At 40.3% G+C, this 18,999-nt stretch overlaps 1 protein-coding gene across 10 annotated transcripts in view; it reads left to right on the plus strand.

Moving 5' to 3' along the window:
• The first annotated feature begins 3,514 nt into the window (after positions 1–3,514).
• The window catches only part of EHBP1 (EH domain binding protein 1), a 381,983-nt gene continuing 366,498 nt past the window's right edge, over positions 3,515–18,999 (plus strand). For 4 of the 10 annotated variants that reach the window (XM_090281360.1, XM_090281362.1, XM_090281361.1 and 1 more), the window contains exons 1-2: positions 3,515–3,682; positions 4,568–4,968. In XM_090281360.1, coding sequence (XP_090137486.1) covers positions 4,865–4,968 — 104 coding nt within the window. In that variant the 5' untranslated portion in view covers positions 3,515–3,682; positions 4,568–4,864. The remainder of the gene's footprint in view (positions 3,683–4,567; positions 4,969–18,999) is intronic. The other 6 variants (XM_090281365.1, XM_090281367.1, XM_090281364.1 and 3 more) reach the window with 2 other exon arrangements.

Genomic DNA, 18,999 nt, shown 5'->3' on the forward strand with positions numbered 1-18,999 from the left:
AACAGAGACAGAATCATGGATACAGAGAATGTTTTGATGGTTGCCAGATGGAAGGGAAATGTAAGGGAATGGGTGAAGAGGTGAGGGGATTAAGAAGTACAAATAGGTAGTTACAGAATAGCCATGGGGATGTGAAGTACAGCATAGAAAGTGGAGTAGCCAAAGAACTTAAACCCATGACCCATGAACAATGGTGAGGGGAATTACCTGAGGGAGTGGGAGGTGCTGGGTAGAGTGGGGGGCAAAGGGGGAAAAATCAGGACAACTGTAATAGCATAATCAACAAAGTATAATTTAAAAAATAGATGTAACTTAAATTTAAAAATTTGTGGTCAATACCTGGGTCTAATTGACAGGATAATTAAACTAATTTTCATTCACAGGTCTACTTTATCCAGATTAAAACTAGGACAGAAGGAGATGATAAATCAAGACCTGAGTGAAAAGGGGATTCAGCAGGGGCAGAACCACAGTAGGTAATTCCGCTTTGGAAGAGGGAGGATCAATAGGATGTAAATGCTAGTAGGTAGGGGGAATGGGGACCTTAAGAAAAGGGTAACTTCTAGCATGCCAACATATCTTAGCTAATATATGACATGAAAGATAGTTATGAGGAGAGAAGATAAGTGAATTCTTAGTAATTATTATAAGGTCCTGAGTCCACATAAATTACTGGTGTTCCACTGTTGGTAATCACTGAGTTAACGGGAGAGGAACGATGTTAAATGCACTGTTTCTTTTGATATCTTTTAATCCTTGAGGTTGTGATGTTTGGTAGCAACTAAATATTGTTTTAAAGTCTGTTTGCTTTTTTCTTGACTATTTAAGTTTGCCAGCAAGCACAATAGTGTACATTGTCAATTACCATTTATTTATTGTTAATATATGCTAGGTAGTTTACATATATATGCATCTTCTCAACATTCTGGAAAGATAGGCATGATTATTCCTTTGACAGAATAGGAAGCTGATACACAGAAAGATTAAGTAATTCATATTGCTTTCTAGCATGCATACTCAACATGTTTCTAAAAACTCTTTAGCAGATAAGTTATTAAAAAAAAGTTACAAGGGAAGAAATAGTTGCTCTGTGGAGCCTCCAGGAGCCAGTCTAATAACTTGAGCTCAATAATGTCAAGGTCTGCTTTAATTCTTTGGTATCTTCTTAGCCATCTTTGCAGCAATAATGAAAAAGAGTTTACGTCCAAGAAAAATACACCCCCTAAAAAGAGGAGTTGCCTTTTAAGAAACTCTTTGTTGATCTTTTGAAATGTCCTACAACTTGAGAAAGATTCCCTGGGGGTCCAGCAAATTTATTTTTTTAATGAAAGATACTTACTTAAAACTGATTGCTTTTAAACTAATTTCTTTACAATAAAGTCTTATTTTTTTCCTGAGGCAGGGACATAGTATTAAAAGAAACCAGGATGACCACATGAGAAAACTTGAGAACTTCTGAAGAATAATAACAAATAGGATGCAAAAACCCTTCTGATCATCATGCTGGTTGTTTCTGAAGGGCAACTTAAATAGTTTGACCATTTCTATAAATTAGGCATTAAAAAAAAGATTTTATTTATTAATTTTTTTAGAGAGAGGGGAAGGGAGGGAGAAGGGGAGAGAAACATCAATGTGTGGTTGGCTCTTGCGTGCCCCCCAACTGGGGACCTGGCCGGCAACCCAGGCTTGTCCCCTCTGGGAACACTTTGGTTTGCAGGCCGGCCCTCAGTCCACTGAACCACCCCAGCCAGGGCATATTAGCCATTAAAAAAAAACCATACACTTAAAATTTGTTAATGATGCAGACTATATCACTGTATGAGATCATAACGGCTGTCGGTTGTAGTGACTTAATAAACCACTCAGGTTTACTAAGATGCACACGAAATAAAAGTCAGTATAATTATTATGGTTGTCTTAATATTTTAAAATTAAGACAATAGCAAAATAAGTGATGTCTATGCCCTTTCCTGTAAAATGCACATTAGTTCACTTTCTTTACTGAAATAGAAAGAATTTGATACTGGATTCAAGCCTTCTGTCTCCCCATCCCTCTTGATTCTTCAATATCTGTCTTTTCTCTTTCCCCACTATCTCTGTATATATGTGTTCAGTTCTCGCGCATCATTGACCTTCTGTTTGAGTCTCTCAAAGAATCCTTTCTAGACCTTGACACTTTTCAAGCTACTTTGTTCGTGCATCCTTAGTAAAATTAAGAATAACCTTTCATTGTTTCCAGAACCCATCCTGCTTATTTTCTTGTTATATATTAGCTTCCCTCTTTTTTCAAACTGCCAGTTGCTAATAGGGTGCTCGTACTTCTCTCACCATTCTCCTGGGTCTCCTTCCCGCTTTACGCTGCTTATTCCTTAAATGTCGGGATTCCTCCCAAATTTCACCTTTTTTGTCCTCTTTCTCCATACCGGACGTCTGTGAAACACCTAAAATTCAAAGTAAATTTGGACTGGACATTTTTTTCCTACGTGGGAAAGTGCTTATGAACTTTCATCACATTCCCAAAAAGGTCCTTGGCTCTTTTAACAAGGTTAAGTACCCCTGCTCTCACACTTAGGTCATTTTTCCTCTTCTTTGCCTATTAACCACTCTTTTTACATGCCAGCCGTTCCCAAATCCATGGGCAGTTCCTACCAGGGGAAAAAGACCCACAGCCATGAGGAGAAACCGAGACCCAAAGAAATGATAAAGAATCAAAACAAGAAGAAGCCGCACTGTTAAACACTTTGTGCTTAGCTTGCGTCATGTAGTCCCGTTGAGGACCAGTAGACTGAATGTAGGTGGGGTCTGGTAGGATTATTACTTCACAGTTTTTGTCACGGGAAATCGGCTGTGAACACAAACACCCCAGTTGCTTAGTGGCGGAGGAAAGGGAGAAACCAGTTCCTAGGGTGGGGAATAGAAGAGAAGAGAAAACCATAGCGGACGCACTGCCCAGAGCTGCAACGCAGGCAGCCGGGCGCTCTGTTCCCACACACAGACTCAAGCCAGAAACCCTGCCCGGTACCGGCTCGCGGTTGACAGACATCCACCTTCAGCAACCATCTTCCAGTTCACCATAAACACTCCTTACTCCTCCGGCCTAACGCTTCCCTCTCCAAGCCAATCAGAGGAATGAATGGGCGGGATTGTTCTTGGTGGGTTCCATTTTTTTTTTTTTTTAAGTAAGGATAGATTGGTGTGCTGGGGGAAAAACACCTCTAGAGCTTGGGAGCGGAGTTCCTGTGATGGGCACTCGTATCAGCCAATAAGGGCTCCCTGATACTCAAAGGCTCCTCCGCCCAGGTGGGCGGGGCAAACGCTGAGCCCGGCCAATCGCGGCGGGGCGGATGGAGGTTGAGACACCGTGGGTAGGGTTAGTGTGAGAGGTGCGTGGCGGGGGAGGTAATGATGATGGTGGCGGAGGAGGAAGGCGGGGGAGGGGGTGCTGGGTGCTGAGCGGTGGCTCTAGCAGGGTTTTGTAGGGTGGGGGGCGGCTGCGGGGCGACTCCGCCCGGGAGGGGGCGGGCGTGAGGCGCGCTGTCCGCCTGAGGGGCTGCAGACCCCGGCTCCTTCGAGCGCCACGGCTGGCTCTGCTGTTCCATGTGGCTCCGGCGGGGATGGAGGACTCGGTGGCGGCGGCGGCGGCTGTTGCTGCGGCGGCGACAGAGGAGCGGCGCTGAGGAGGGTACGGGGCCACACTCAACCCGACAGCGGGATTAGAGGCGTGAGGAGGGGGTGGGAGTGGATGTGTTGCTGGGCTGGGGCTCAGGGACCAGGCTCGGGTCTTCTGGCATCGTCTGGGTGACAGGATCCGCGGGCGAGCCACTGCCTGCCTCCGTTGGGGGGCAGGGGTCTGGGCTCCGTGCGTGAGTAGAAGAGGCTCTGACGGACTGTTCCCTGAGGATGGGGGAGGGAAGGCACCGCACCCGCACCCCGCACGGTGCACTTGCCTTGCTGGTCATTGCTTCACGCCCAGGCAGGAGTTTCCATTTCCCTCCGTCTGGCAGTGAAGGTGAAGGAGAGCCCAGGTGGCCTGGAGCCGGGAGGTTGCCCTCCCTCTGCCTTGAGATTTCCTTCCACTCCTCCTTTCCCATCCTTCACCCGTCCGACTCAACAACAGCATTCTTCCCGGCTGCTTAATCTGTTCCGAGCAAACATTCTAGGACTCGAGGCTATTAATTATAGGATGAAAAGCAAAGTTTATTTAAAAATAGTCCACTCCTCCCTCCGTCTGGCCATGGACGTTAAGCAGCATCCCTACACTTTCCCGCTCTGCTCACCCTTCTGTGATGCTAGGAGGGGGAGGTAGGGCCCCTACTTGCGTCTCTGGGTTGTTGTTGATGCTGATTACCAGATGTGCTGCTACAACATCTTTCGTGTGAATTGTCATTTTTTTCCTTGGTGTCTTGTATCATTGAGGTTACTGGCTTTTGAGGTTGGTGTTTTGTTTCATTGTTTGAAAAACATGCAGAGAACCGGGGTTGTCTGTTGCACTGTTACCTAACACTGGTGGTTAGTCACTTGTCATCCTTCTTTCCTCATATTTTTTCTCTTTGTTTTGCTTTTCCAGTTCTCCAGAATACACATCCTGTAGCCACTGAGGTGGGATGGTGATGTCTCCATGAGGGAACCTCCACTCACTCATCCTGTCATGTATATCACAGTGTTCTCGACTGGGCCATTCAGCTAAGATGGGATTTACCCTGTGAAACAGGGAGAAGACATATGGACCCCAAACATCATTTCAAGTTGTAGTTGAGTTTTTAAAAGTACAGACATACATGCAAAGCTTATTTGCTTTGGACCCTCTGCTTTGTTAAAGCTGCTGTGTTGCTAACCCAGAACTGCTCCAGTGTATTGACTAATCATGGCCTCAGTTTGGAAGAGACTGCAGCGTGTAGGAAAACATGCATCTAAGTTCCAGTTTGTGGCCTCCTACCAGGAGCTGATGGTTGAGTGTACCAAGAAATGGTAAGACATGCCTGGGGGTAGAGTTTGCTCTGCTGTGGCCCAAACTGCTTCTTCTGATAGCAGATTTACCTTTCTGTGGTGTAGAAGTGTATAGAAGCAGGGTGGGGTGCAGATTACTCTTAACAAGTAATGTGTGTACTGTTGCTGCTGGTACCATCCCTTTGGGCTTTAATTACACTTCAGGATGGCTCAGAGGACTGTAACTGTGCAAGAACATCATTCATGTTAGAATAACTTTACTTTTTATAATTTTAAGGAGACAAAGAATGGCAGCTGAAATATTACAAACATATATGCATATGCTTTAATGTAAAAATCTGTATTCTTATGGAGTGGTGATAATCTGTGTTTTTCCCCTCAATTTTTCTTTTTCTTTCTTTTTTTACTTAATATAAAGAATTTTTTGTTATTTGAATAATGGAATGCCAGTCCACATAACGTTAGACATTCTTTTGTTATATGTTTAGGCAACTGTGTTTTATTTTAATTGCCTAATGGGATACATTTCTTGGCCAGACTTAAGGAAGCAATTAGTAGTGCTGGTCTAGGATTCACTTCTTTCCACGTGAGCAAAGTAAATTTAGGACTTTCTTTTCAATGCCCTGAATGATAAGCAAGAAGAATTCTTATTGAGTGAGGAAAAAAGTTAATCTTAAGCGAATGGTCCTTTAGGTTTTGATTTATTACAGTGATTAAACAGTATCAATGCAAAAATAAGTCCATTTCATTGTTCACAAGGCCTATAATCTCATGTCTGTATTGACCTCTGTTTGACATTCTTATTATTAAGTGAAAAAAATAGCTTGCTCTATTCAAGAACTCTTACAGCATATTTGAATATTTATTTGGAAACTAGTTTCTGAGTGCTTTTCTCTTGAACTTGTTAGGAATGTTATTTATAAGTAACTCAAGAAATGCATGTACTGGTTACATGCTTTTAAACTAGGTACTGTGGCTTTAGAGTTGAATATGACATACATAATCTCTACCCTCCGGGAGCTCACAGTTCAGGGTAATGACAGTTGTGTAAATAAATTCATTGTGATAGGTGCAATAATATAAATATGTATGGTGTCAGGATTTTAATTTGTCCCCATCACTTAACAGTTGGGTATTCCTGGGGACAGGTTATTTAATTGTGACTTAGTTCCCATATCCATAAAGGTAATAATGGTACTACTTCATGGGAAGGGTTATTGTGAAGATTGAATGAGTTAATACATGTAAAATCATTGAAACAGTGTCAGGCACATAGTGAATGCCCAACAAATGCCGTTATTACTAAATTGGCAGAGGAGGAAATATCTACTCAAGAGTAGGGCATAGGGTCTTGGGATGGCTTCCTGAGATCTGAGCTGGATTTTGAAAGATTTGTAGTAGTTGGCCAGAAAGCCAAGGGAGAAGAAATGAAAGATACTCTAGACTAAACAGTAGCCTATACAAAAGCATGGTGGCATTAAATAGCATACGGTGCGTTGGAAATTAAAGCAGAGTGGTGTGCTAATGATGGGGCTTAAAGTGTGGGATGGGGTAGTGCAGTGGGATATGATGTTTGAGAGGGAGACAGGATTCAGATCATGAAAAGGTATGTTCTGTTATACATGGGGACATAACTGGAGGTTTTGGGTGGAAGAGACCTTAGGGTTGGTGTTTTGGAAAAATCACTTGATGACAGCATAGAGTAAGTATCATAGTGGAAAGTGTGACTGGGTGCATTGATATTAGGGTAGCTATTGAAGTAGATAAAGTCAGAGAAAAGGGTTGGACTTGAGGCAGTGGCAGAGGGAATGGAGGGAATAGACCAGAGGAACACTTTGACACAAAATGGATAGGACTTGGTGGTCATTTCAGTCAGGGGTCTGGAAAGGATGGGGATAAGGGAGAGGGAAAGGTCTAAGTTGACACCCAAGTTTCTGGCTTGGACAACTGGGTATATTACTAACCAAGCTAGGGAATACATGAGGAAGATCCTGATTACCAGTATTTCTTAATTTGGCAGTATACTGGGAATACCAACTTAAGGATGGTTAAATTAAAATCTCTTTTTTTAAGGGAAACAAAACATATTGGGTGATTCTCTAGTCATGAAATCAGTTTCTTCCCCACAGTTTGCAGCATCCCTGGATTTGTTCCTTGAGACATATTAAGTTATTGTTAATATGTCTCAAGGTGAAAGCAAGAATGAAAATTTAACTTGATTACAATTGAATAGATGGCTTGATAATTTTTAGGGGTTGCCATTATGGTATACCTGTTAAATTAGATCTTTATTATAGGAACTGACCTTAACACTAGAAACATTTGGGTGTTCTAGAATGTTCAGAGAGTAGTTCTAAATATTTAGCTTTTCTCCCCTCTCATTTAGCAACTCTCATTTAAACTATAGTTTAAAGCTAACAAGGTGACAGACTCAAAGAATAACATATCTGTTTGATGTACTAGAATCTTATTTATAAGTGAATCTTATAAATAAGATTTATATTTTAAATATTTTAAATAGAACTTTAAAATCTTTTCAATATATACACATTTGACTTTTTTTTTTTGCCTTACTTTGCATAGGATCCTGTGATAGGTACAGATTAGGCCCAATTTCTGCACTCTTATCCTATAGTATTCTTTCTTCCATTTCTTTCTTTTTTCCATTCCTCATTTTGATCTTTGCAGGAAGTCTTAAATTATTAGATGTATGTGTGTTGAATTAGAAACTATTTAAAGGATATAAGAAAGAAATAGACGTGGACACATAGTAAGAAATTAAAAAAAAAAATGATTTTATCTATTTTTAGAGAGATGGGAAGGCAGGGAGAAAGAGAGGGAGAGAAACATCAAATGTGTGGTTGCCTCTCAGGCCCACAACTGGGGACCTGGCCCAAAACCCAGGCATGTGCCCTGACTGGAAATTGAACCAGCGACCCTTTGGTTCATAGCTGGCACTCAATCTACTGAGACACGCTAGCCAGGGCTAGAAAATTTTTATCAGTTATTCTTACATTTAAGTATTGTTTTGGGGGTATGGAAGAATAAAAGGTAAGGAAGTAAATTTAGAGATGCCAGTTGAATGAATGAAAAGAGACATCAGTAAGAGCATTGAAGATAAATTGCAAATATTGAGAGGCTATGAAAATACACCTGCTATAAATTAGAGAAGGAATAAACGATAAAAAGAAAGAACAGTTAGCATTTTGTTGGTGTTGCGCCTTTGGAGGTAAACTGTGTTATTGCCTTTTAGAACCTTGCTGCTTTATTTTCTTTCTTTAAATCCTTACCTGATGACATTTTTTCATCTCTGGAAGAGAGAGAGGGTGGTGCAGGCTGTCTTCTGGTATGTTCCCTGACTGGGTATCGAACCTGCAACTCTTCAGTTCACAGGACATGCTCCAGCCAACCGAACTACATTGGCTAGGGCTAGAACCTTGTTTCTTCAGGTGTTTTCTGAGAAGCAGAACATTTGCAACACCTGTTAGAACTGCTAACTCTCAGTGCCTTGCCCTAGACTTACTGAATCAGAATCTGCTTTATAATAAGATTCACAGTATGCATATTAAAGTTTAAGAAGCAGTATTTTAAAGTGATGTTTTGAACCTTACCAAGTGCCCATTCATGACTTCAGGATAAAGTATATTTAAAATACACTGGCTTCTGCATAAAATTGAAACTCAAAAGAATGAAGATGAAACTCAAGAGATTCAGAAAATCCATAGGATGTTCATGGATAATGGGAATCAAGATATATTTTCCAAGGGAGAATGTGCCATTTCTGTGATTACGGAGAGGAGAATCTTTTCCCATGTTCTCTTGTCATAGCCATAGGATATGAGCCTCGATAAGACAAGTAACAGGATAAAGGTAAGGGTTTATGGAGGCCACCTTTTTAGATCTAGGCTGTGAGTAGACTCACAGTACTTTGCTCCTTGATCAAAGGATAGATTCTATAGATTAGAGGATTTGGGATTTCTGCTTTCTCTTTGTTGCCATTTATAGTATTTTGCCTTTGCCCTGGCTGATGCAGTATGAATTCCCTTAGTTTAACAGGGTCTACTTCCTGATTCTTTCATGGTACAGTGCTTCTAGAATTTAGGTTAGAAACAAAAACCAGAATGACTTATTCATCTGAGAGAAGGACTCTGTACTGCGAGGTCCTGTTCCTCATTACTCCTTGATTGCCAGGAAGAGATGCTGGCAAATTTGGGGATGATAAAGTTTATATCCCCTACTCTTATTGTTGTCCCCAAGTCATTTAATTATTAATTTTGTTTAACTGATGTAGCTGTTGGCAAAAGGTGAGACTGGCCACTGGAGATGAATTTGAGAGAAAGAGACTGTGCTTTTTTATCTTAGTTTATTTCTTACTCTATTCTTTTATCACCTGCAGGCCTTTAGATTTTCAAGAAAAGTCTTCACTATATGAGCGCTTAATGATTGTTCAGGTATTGAAGCAAACTATTAGAAATATGACAAGTTGTGGTTATGATAATTTAGGTTGCAGAATTCAATTCCAGTAGGACCTACCTAATTTATGATAAGAACTATTATGTATGAGCAGGTATTTTAGTTTTCTGTGTATGTCTGCATCACCTAAATATATAAACATTTTATTTATGTTTTTATAGTCTGTCTAACTCTTAGTATGGCATTCAAAAAGTATTTAAAATACTATATGTTTTTCTTAAAAAGGCATAAATATATTTGTTTTTGATTTTTCTTTAGTAAGAATTCTTGTTTTTAAATATAGTTTTAATTATGATTTGTTTTAAAATTAAGTAATACAGTCACATGGCTCAAAATTCTAGAGATACAAAAAGGTGTATATATATTCCTGAAAGTAACTCCTCATTTTTTCCATTATTCTACACCTCTTTGCAAACCTTGTGACCTCAGGATTTGAAAAGTAAATAAAGTAGCTCTTTTCAGTGCTTAAGTTTGTGATGATAGCCTGATAGATAAAATATTACTCCTTAATCTGATGATCCTGGCCCTCTGTAACTGAACCCAATTTAATTTTCTAATTGGACATCAGAATGCTACATGCACTTTAAGTATTAACATGAGTTTATGAAGTCCAAATTACATTAATAACTCATTCAGACCCATTTCTTTGGGTGGATTAAGCAAGCATTTCTCTGTTGATCATCTAAAGAGTGAGATAGAGTTACATCAGCCTTGATGCAAAGAACCTACTCTTTTAAAAAAAGAAAAAACAAATTAATTGGAAATAGGCTTCATGTGTTTTAGAAGTATTTGGAAGATCAATGTGTCTGGAACACAGAGTAAGGGGTAAAATGATAGGTGTGGTCTGAGAGGTAGGTAGTGGGGGGGTTAGATCATGTATGGCCTTGAGGTCGTGGTAAGGAATTTTGGATTTTAAGTGTGATAGAAAGCCATCGGAGAGGTATGATATGATATGGACTTATATTTTGAGAGGATTATTTTGGATACTTTGTGAACTGTTGTCAGTAAAAATGGTAGCAGGCATAGCAGTTAGGAGGCTGTTGCAATAGTCTATGTAGCAAAGAGGTAGTGGTGGAGGTGGTGAGAAATGGTCCTGCAAGCTCCATTCATAATAAGTTCCTTTGTATGTAGGTGATACACACATACTACCAGCACACTTTACTGAGTATAACTTACACTTTTACATACAAATAAAGTGCATTCACTTTAAGCATATAGTTCAATAAGTTTTGACAAATATATATACCTATGTAACTGGAAATGACTTTTTTTGAATGTATAGTTGACAGGACTTAATGATGGATTAGATATGGTACAAAGTGAGAGATGGATCAATAATAACTGTAGTTTTTAAGCCTGAGCAACCAGGTGAATGTAGTAATTACAGGGATGGGGAACCCTTGGGAAGGACAAGGTTTGACATGAAGGAGAAATCAAGAATTAACTTTGCTTTTCTTAAAAGTTTGGAATATCCAGATGGAGGCCTTAATTAAGTAGTTAATTATAAGAGACTTGAACTCAGGGGAGACAAGAGGCTGTAGTCACTTAGTACAGTCATGCATTGCTTAACTACGGTAACACTTTCTGAGAAATGTATCATTAGGCGATGTTGTGTAAACATTTATAGAGTGCAGTTACACAAACCTAGCTGTTATGGCCTCCAACATACACCAAGGCTATGTGGTATAGCCTATTGCTCCTAGACTACAAACCTGTACAGCATGTTACTACACTGATTACTAGGCAATTGTAACATAGTGGTAAGTATTTGTGTATCTAAATGTATCTAAACATAGGAAGGATACAATGGAAATATGCTATAAAAGATCAATGGTTCACCTGTATATGGGCATTTATTATGAATGGAGCTTGCAGGACTGGAAGTTGCCCTGGGTGGTCAGTGAGTGAGTGCTGAGAGTGTAAAGGCTTAGGACATTATACTACTGTAGACTATAAACACTGTTCCACAAATGCCCCGCATCCCCTTCTTCATTCCTACAGGGTCAGAAATAAAACATTGAAGCTGTCAATGGTGCTGCATAAATAGGGTAGGGACGTGGGCTGGATAGATTGGAAATATCGAGGCTAAATAGTCTAGGTAAGGTGTAGATTGCCATAATAATGACTGTCAGGAGAGAGTGAAAGGTGGTCTGAGGATCAGTAGGAATAAGAAATTAAGATGGAAAGATAAAGGATCATAGGGGATTGTTACGGTAATTTGACTTGGCCTATTGCATGTTGGACCAGTGCTCTGATTAAGGAGCTTTGTGGTATTCATTAGAATAAGAGGGTGTTTAATCTGGAGAGTGTGTAGAACTGATGACTCAATACTTGGACTTTGGAAATTTGTTTTTGGTTCCATTGACCCTGTCTGGTACAAAGAGCTCTGTCTGGCATTGAATTGATGGAAGAAATAAAATTTACTTATGCATTACAACCTGAAAATATTTCCAAAATACAGGGATAGGCTGGCTCTACATTACCAAGAAAACTTACTAAAGTGGTATGGCACTTAATACTTGTTAAGGTAGCTCCTGTGGACTTGTGTCCTTGTACAGGATCTTAGGTCCTCAAAAAGAATTTATAACAATGTACTCTAAAAATCATGAAGTAGAATTAATTTGCCAGCATTTATGTATGTGTTTGTATGTGCGTGTATGCATGTGCATGCACACTATGGTGACCATAATATTTAGGATATATTCCTTTTTTTCATGGTCCTTTTTTCTTTCTTTTTTCTTTTTTAGGAAATATTTCTTTATGACAGTTTTTCTTTAAAATTTTTTTTTCCTGTCATGATTTTTAAAATGAACCCGTGGAGTAAATTGTATCTTTTGATGGTGTGTAATTCCCTTACCTTATTTTGGTATCAAATCTTGGTTTATCTATTTTAAAAGTTGATTTTTAAGATGAAATTTTAAGGGGTTATGTGAAGAAGTTCTTTTATGGTTTAGTTTTGTTTCACATTAATTACGAAATTAGAGGCTCAGATAACTTAAAATGTATTATTGATGCATTAAATGTGTTTGTTCTAATTGTGTGGAAAATTTCAACAAAAAAACTCACTGAAGTAGTTCATTCCATGATATAAAAATAGTCCAGTGTGCTGAAGGAAAGATTGTGCAAGCATTTTGAACTGAATGCTCAATAGGGATGTTCATATTCTGCATCAGGGCTTTTGCATGTTTTTTTTAAAAAGGAATAGGAGTTTGTGAAATGGGGACAGTGAAATTACTAAGGCTGTCAGTATGTGTTTGTCTTATTTTTCACTGTTATAGTGATATTTTTAGGCATCTTTGATAATAGATGCCTAAAGATTTTCTTTGGTAAATTTGATATATTAAAAAATTTCCTGGTGTTATTAATGCTGGTGTTACTTTTAAAAGACTCTTTAAATAAAATACACTTAAATATAACTAATACCTCAGTAACAATAAAACAGATGGACTTTAATGCAATGAAGTTATCACTTTAAAAGTCTATACTCTCCCTATCTTCAAAAGAGTTCCTCAACTTCAGAATTTAAGTAACACTATGTTGACTAATTTAGGGATATAAATAGAACAGAGATAGTCTTAGAGGAGCTGGAGTACATGTTACCAGGCACTTAAGCGGAGTTACCATTGGCTAGTGGGTTTGGTTCTGAGTTGATTGGCAACTGAGGCACATTGGCTCACATAATAGTCCCTCTGCCTAAAGAAAATATCCAAATTCATTTGCAGAGACTTTTCTTAGAACTTAATTCAAAGAGGACTTTTATTATGAAAAAAAATGTATGACATTCGAGATAAAGTCTTTACCTACAAAAGACTCAGACTGTTAAACTGGACAATGTCTATGTTGCCATGATATATAATCTTTATAAAGACCCTTTATGAGAGACTGTGGCTGAGGAACCTGATTTTCTGATTATCTAATTTAAATCAAGGGTACAGTTTATTTAGAAGAAGGGATTCGAAACAGAAATCAAGTACTGTGCTATCCAGTACAGAAACAATTTACATCTTAATATAAATTAATTTAATTTGAATAAAATTAAAAATTCTGTTCCTCAGGCACATTAGCCACATTTCAAGTGCTCACTAGCCACATAGAGCTAGGGGCTACCATATCTGACAGTGCAAATGTGGAACAGTTCCATCATCACAAAAGATTTTATTGGACAGTGTTGTTTTAGCTATTTCCTCTCAAACTGGCTGATTTAAGAATTACCAGGGCACTTTGCAAATATGAAAAATTCCATGCCCATTAGAAAGCCCTGATTTTAGTAGGTCTGGAGTGGTGCTGGCAAATCTGTCATTTTAGAAGTTCCACAGTTGCTTAAGATCAAGCCAGGCTTTAGAACTACTCTATTTGATTCTCGAGTGTCTGTTTGAAGTAAAGCTTTGGCAGATGCTGGATGATAATTCCTGTTGGTACTCCAGACATGTTTTTAGAGTCAAAAATTTGAATATAATTTTCTTCCTTTGGTGTAGTTGTTTTGTAGTGCATATGTGAGTGTTGAAAGTGAGAGCGGTGTACTTTAGCTATGTCAAATATAAAGATTACAAACTAATATAAACATTTTAACAGTTTCATTCATTCATTAAAAAAAAAATGGCGACTTCCGGCCAAGATGGAGGCATAGACAGACATGCTGGGTCTCTCCCACCACAACTAAGAAGAATACAACTACCTCAAAATTAGAAACAACCAGAGGTTCCAGAAAATCAAACTGCATGGAAGTCCAGCAAACAAACATATAAAGAAGAAATACTCACCCAGACAGGTAGGAGGGGCGGAGCGGGGAGGAGAGGAGAGGACACGGTCCCGTGGTGGCAGCAGCGGCAATAGCAGCAGGCTGGCAGAAAGCACAGTTACACGTTTTAAAAAGTCAGGAGGGACACCTGGAGAGCGTTCCCAGCTCCTCACCAGACTGCGCAGCTCACTGTCCCAGCTCCGGGGAAAATCAAGTCTCATTGCTTTTGATTGTGCAAACCAGTGGGGGTTCGGACGGAGGCAGAAACTGCTGGTCTCTCAGCAGAGTCCGCTTGTTTAAAGGGCGCCCACGGACCTAGAATATCTGCAGATCCACTCACTCTGGGAACCACGTATAAGGCAGCAGCTAGAGGGGCGCCAGTCCGGTGCGGAGGTGGGAGAAGTGTCTGGAAAAGGGACAAGTGCTGGGCAAGTGGCATTGTTCCTTCTCAGACCCCTCCCCCGCATCCAGCACCACAATGAATCCCTAAGGCTCCGCCCCTTACAACGAAATAGCAGCGACAGTTCTCCCTGTGACACGGAAGCAAACAAACACAGGAGACTTCTGGCCAAGATGGAGGCCTAGACTGACACGCTCTGTTTCCATCCACAACTAAGAAGGAATAATACTACCGCAAATTCAGAAATAACCAGAAGTTCCAGAAAATAAATGGAAGTCCAACGTATGAGATTATAAAGAAGTGGTGCTGGTCCGGACAGGTAGGAGGGACGAAGCTGGGGAGGAGAGGTCAAGCTGTGCTGTCCGCGGCAGTAGCGGCGATGGCGACAGGATAGCGGTAAGCACAGACACCCGTAATTTAAGGAGAAGTGAGAAGCGCCTGGGGAGCACACCCAGCTGCAGACCAGACTCGTCAGCTTGCGATTCCAAAGCCGGGAAAGGCAGACCTCCATTGCCTAGGACTGCGAGGCCCGGAGGGGGTGGGATGGAGGAGGAGACTCCTGGTCTCTCAGCAGAGAGTGAACAGCAGGAATCCATCTTGGACCCCCACCCCCACAGAAAACACAGCGTGGTGAGACAGGTCGTCCAGTTGTGACGAGGGCACAGGGCTCCGTCCCCTATAGTGTAGGAGGGTGACAGCCCTGCCCAAAAGCAAAGTTAAACACAAAACTGTCAGGATGACACAGATCATGATAGAGATCCCGGTGACATAGCTGACCAGACAACAAATATCTAATCTAACAAAGCAGCAGATAGGAAATCTTTCTGAGGCACAGTTCACAGCTTTGGTTATAAAAATGATTACAGACCAAAAAAAAGATCTTAAACAAGATGGGGAAGGAATGAAGGCTAGTCCTGCTGAAATGAACAAAAATACATACAAAACTGGTGGTGAGGGTGAGAAAACCAGGAATCAAATCAACAAATCAGAACACAAGGAAGAAACAAACAGTCAACCAGCACAGAAAGAGGAAACAAAAAGAGAGGAAAATGAGGAGAAGCTTAGAAACCTCTGGGACAGCTATAAGTGGGCCAACATCCGAATCATAGGGTTGCCAGAGGGTGAAGAAGAAGAACTAGAAATTGAAAAATTATATGAAAAAATAATGAAGCAGAACTTCCCTAACTTGGGGAAGGAAAAAGACTTACAGGTCCAGGAGGCACAGAGAATTCCAAAACAACTGGACCCAGGGAAAACCACACTAAGACACATTATAATCAAAATGTCAAAAATTAAAGATAAAGAATCTTAAAAGCAGCAAGAGAGAAGAAGAGAATTACATAAAAGGGGTCCCAATAAGAATATCAGCTGATTTCTCAGAAGAAACTCTGCAGGCAAGAAGGGACTGTCAAGAAATATTCAAAGTAATGAAAAGCAAAAACCTACAACCACGATTACTCTATCCAGCGAAGCTGTCATTCAGAACAGAAGGGCAGAGAAAGTGCTTCCAGGACAAAGTAAAACTGAATGAGTTCATCAGATCCAAACTACTGTTATATGAAATGTTAAAGGGACTTGTTTAGGAGAAAGAGGATCAAAACTTTGAACTATATCACAACAACCAACAACAGAAGCTAGGGAACCGAAACAAAGGCAGACTAAGTAGCCAACGAATTATAGGTATGGGGAACATTATGGGGGGAGGTCCACAGGAGGAGGAAGTGGGGAAAGGGAGGGAGATAGTACAGGAATTAAGAAGCGTAGTAGGAGGGAGTGGAGTAGACAGGAAGATGTTGAGAACTATATGCACAACCAATGGGCATGGACTAAGGTGGGGGGACAACTGGAGGGAGGAATGTCGCTGGGTGGAGGGGTGCAGAGGGAAAAGAAATTGGGAAAACTGTAACAGCATAATCAATAAAGCATATTAAAAAAATAAAAAGGCTAATTTGTTTTCTTCCATAGAAGCAAGGCCTATTGGGGGTGAGAGTCGGTAAAGATAGAATATTTTTTTAAGCAATTTTTTAAAGTATATTTTATTGATTATGTTGTTACAGTAGTTCCAGTTTTTTGCTCTTTGCTCCCCTCTTCCCAGTACCCCCCTTCCCTCCAGAAATCCACCTCCCCTTAGTTCATGTCCATGGGTCGTGCATAGAAGTTCTTTGGCTTCACCCTTTCCTATATTATTCTTAACTTCCCCCTGTCTATTTTGTACCAATCGATTATGCTTCTTAATTCCTACACCATTTCCCCATTGCTCCCTCTTCCCCCTGCCAGGTGATGACCCTCCAAATGATCCCCATACCTATGATTCTGCTTCCTATTCTGGTTTGTTTAGTTAGATTTTGTTTTTATTTTTTAGATTCAGTTGTTGATAGTTGTGAGTTTTTTGTCATTTTAGTGTTCATAGTTTTGATCTTCTTTTTCTTAAGTTCTTTTATGATTTCATATAAAATGGCTTGTTGATGATGAACTCTTTTAGCTTTACTTTGTCTGGGAAGCACTTTACCTGACCTTCCCTTCTGAATGATAGCTTTGCTGGATAAAGTAATCTTGGTTGTAAGTCCTTGCTTTTCAGCACCTTGAATACTAGTTGCTAGTCCCTTCTTACCTGCAAAATTTCTTTTGAGAAATCAGCTGATAGTCCTATAGGCACCCCTTTGTAGGTAACTCTGTTTTTTCTTGCTGCTTTTAAGATTCTCTTTTTATCTTTCACCTTTGGCATTTTAATTATGATGTGTATTGGTGTGGTCCTCTTTGGGTCTAGCTTGTTTGGGACTCTGTGCCTCCTGGACTTGTATATCTATTTCCTTCACTGAATTTGGGAATTTTTTCTCCATTATTTTCTCATATAAGTTTTCAATTTCTTGCTCTTCCTCTTCTCCTTCTGGCACACCTATGATTCGGTTTTTGGCACATTTAAAGTTGTCCCAGAGGTTCCTAAGCCTCTCCTCTTTTTTTTTCAATTCTTGTTTCCTCTTTCTGTACTGGTTGACTGTTTATTTCTTCCTTATGTTCCAAATCATTGATCTGAACCCTGAGTTCCTTCCCTTCAGTGTTGGTTTTGTTTGGATTTTCCTTATCTTCATTTAACATAGTAGCCTTTACTTCTTCCCTTATGTGTTTGCCTTACTTAAGCATATCTGTCAAGCCTGTGAGTATCTTTATCACCAGTGTTTTGAACTGTGTGTCTGTGAGGTTGGCTATCTCCTTGTCGCTTAGTTCTCCCACTGGAACCTTGATCTCCTCTCTCTTTTGGGCCATACTTCTCTGTCTCCTCATCTTGACAGGCTCCTGTGTTTGTTTGCCTCTGTGTCTTAGGTAGAGCTGTTGCTCCGGTTACGTTGTAAGGGACGGATCCTTAGGGATTCGTCAGTACAGGACCTGTTTCACCACATTGTGGAACTTTTTGTGGGGGAGGGATCTGAGAAGGAACAATGCCACTTGCTCAGCACTCACCCTTTTTCCAGGCATTTCTTCCACTTCCGTATGGGACTGGCACCTCTCTAGCTGTTGCCCTGGCTGTCATTCCCAGAGTAGGTGGGTCTGCGGACATTCTAAGCCATGGGGGTCCTTTAAACAAGCGGGGAGAATGGAAGTTTATTTTTCCACCCCAACCTCCACTGGTTTTCACAGTCAGAAGCAATGAGGCTACATTTTCCCTGGTGCTGGGACCCTGAGCTGCACACTCTGATCTGGTGCTGGGAGCACTCCCTGGTTACCTCCCTTTAATATGTGTGACTGCGCTCTCTACCAGTCTGCCACTGCCACCGCTGCTGCTGCCACCACACCGCGTCCTCTCTGCCCTGGCTTCGCCTCTTCTACCTGTCTGGATGAGTATTTCTTCTTTATATCTTTGTTGGACTTCCATGCAGCTTGATTTTCTGGAACTTCTGGTTGTCTCTAGTTTTGAGGTAGTTGTATTCCTTCTTACTCATACAGGGAGACCTAGCATGTCTTTCTAGGCCTCCATCTTGGCTGCAAGTTCTTAAGCAAAATTTTGAATCTTTTCAAGTATTTGCACTGTTTATCATACTTCCAGGTAACATCTCTGGATCTAATGATTTTTTTCCTGTGAAGAATGCCTTAATTATTACTCCAATTTTTCTATCTTCACTGCCTTGGTGGCATCCTTTGTCATCTTTTGCTAAGGCCCATGTTTCTCAAACTGTACTTTGGAGCACAGAAGGCACCACACAGAACTCATGATGTACCCAGATGCTTAAAAATTTTGAGGGTAGAGCAACAATATCTGTTGGGAACCACGCAAACTACTAGCTTGAGGTGGTTCATTTTCAAAATTAGATTGCTACATTCCTTTCAACGATACCTTGTTTTTACAAAGCAGAGTTTTTAGTAGGTGCTACTATAAAAAACAAGTACTATATGAAAATCTGTATGGAAGAAAAAAAGAGGAAAGCAGTGTCCAATCTGATCCTAA

Source organism: Furipterus horrens, unplaced genomic scaffold (genome assembly GCF_987537825.1).
Source record: "Furipterus horrens unplaced genomic scaffold, mFurHor1.1.pri manual_scaffold_6, whole genome shotgun sequence".
NCBI classification, from domain to species: domain Eukaryota; kingdom Metazoa; phylum Chordata; class Mammalia; order Chiroptera; family Furipteridae; genus Furipterus; species Furipterus horrens.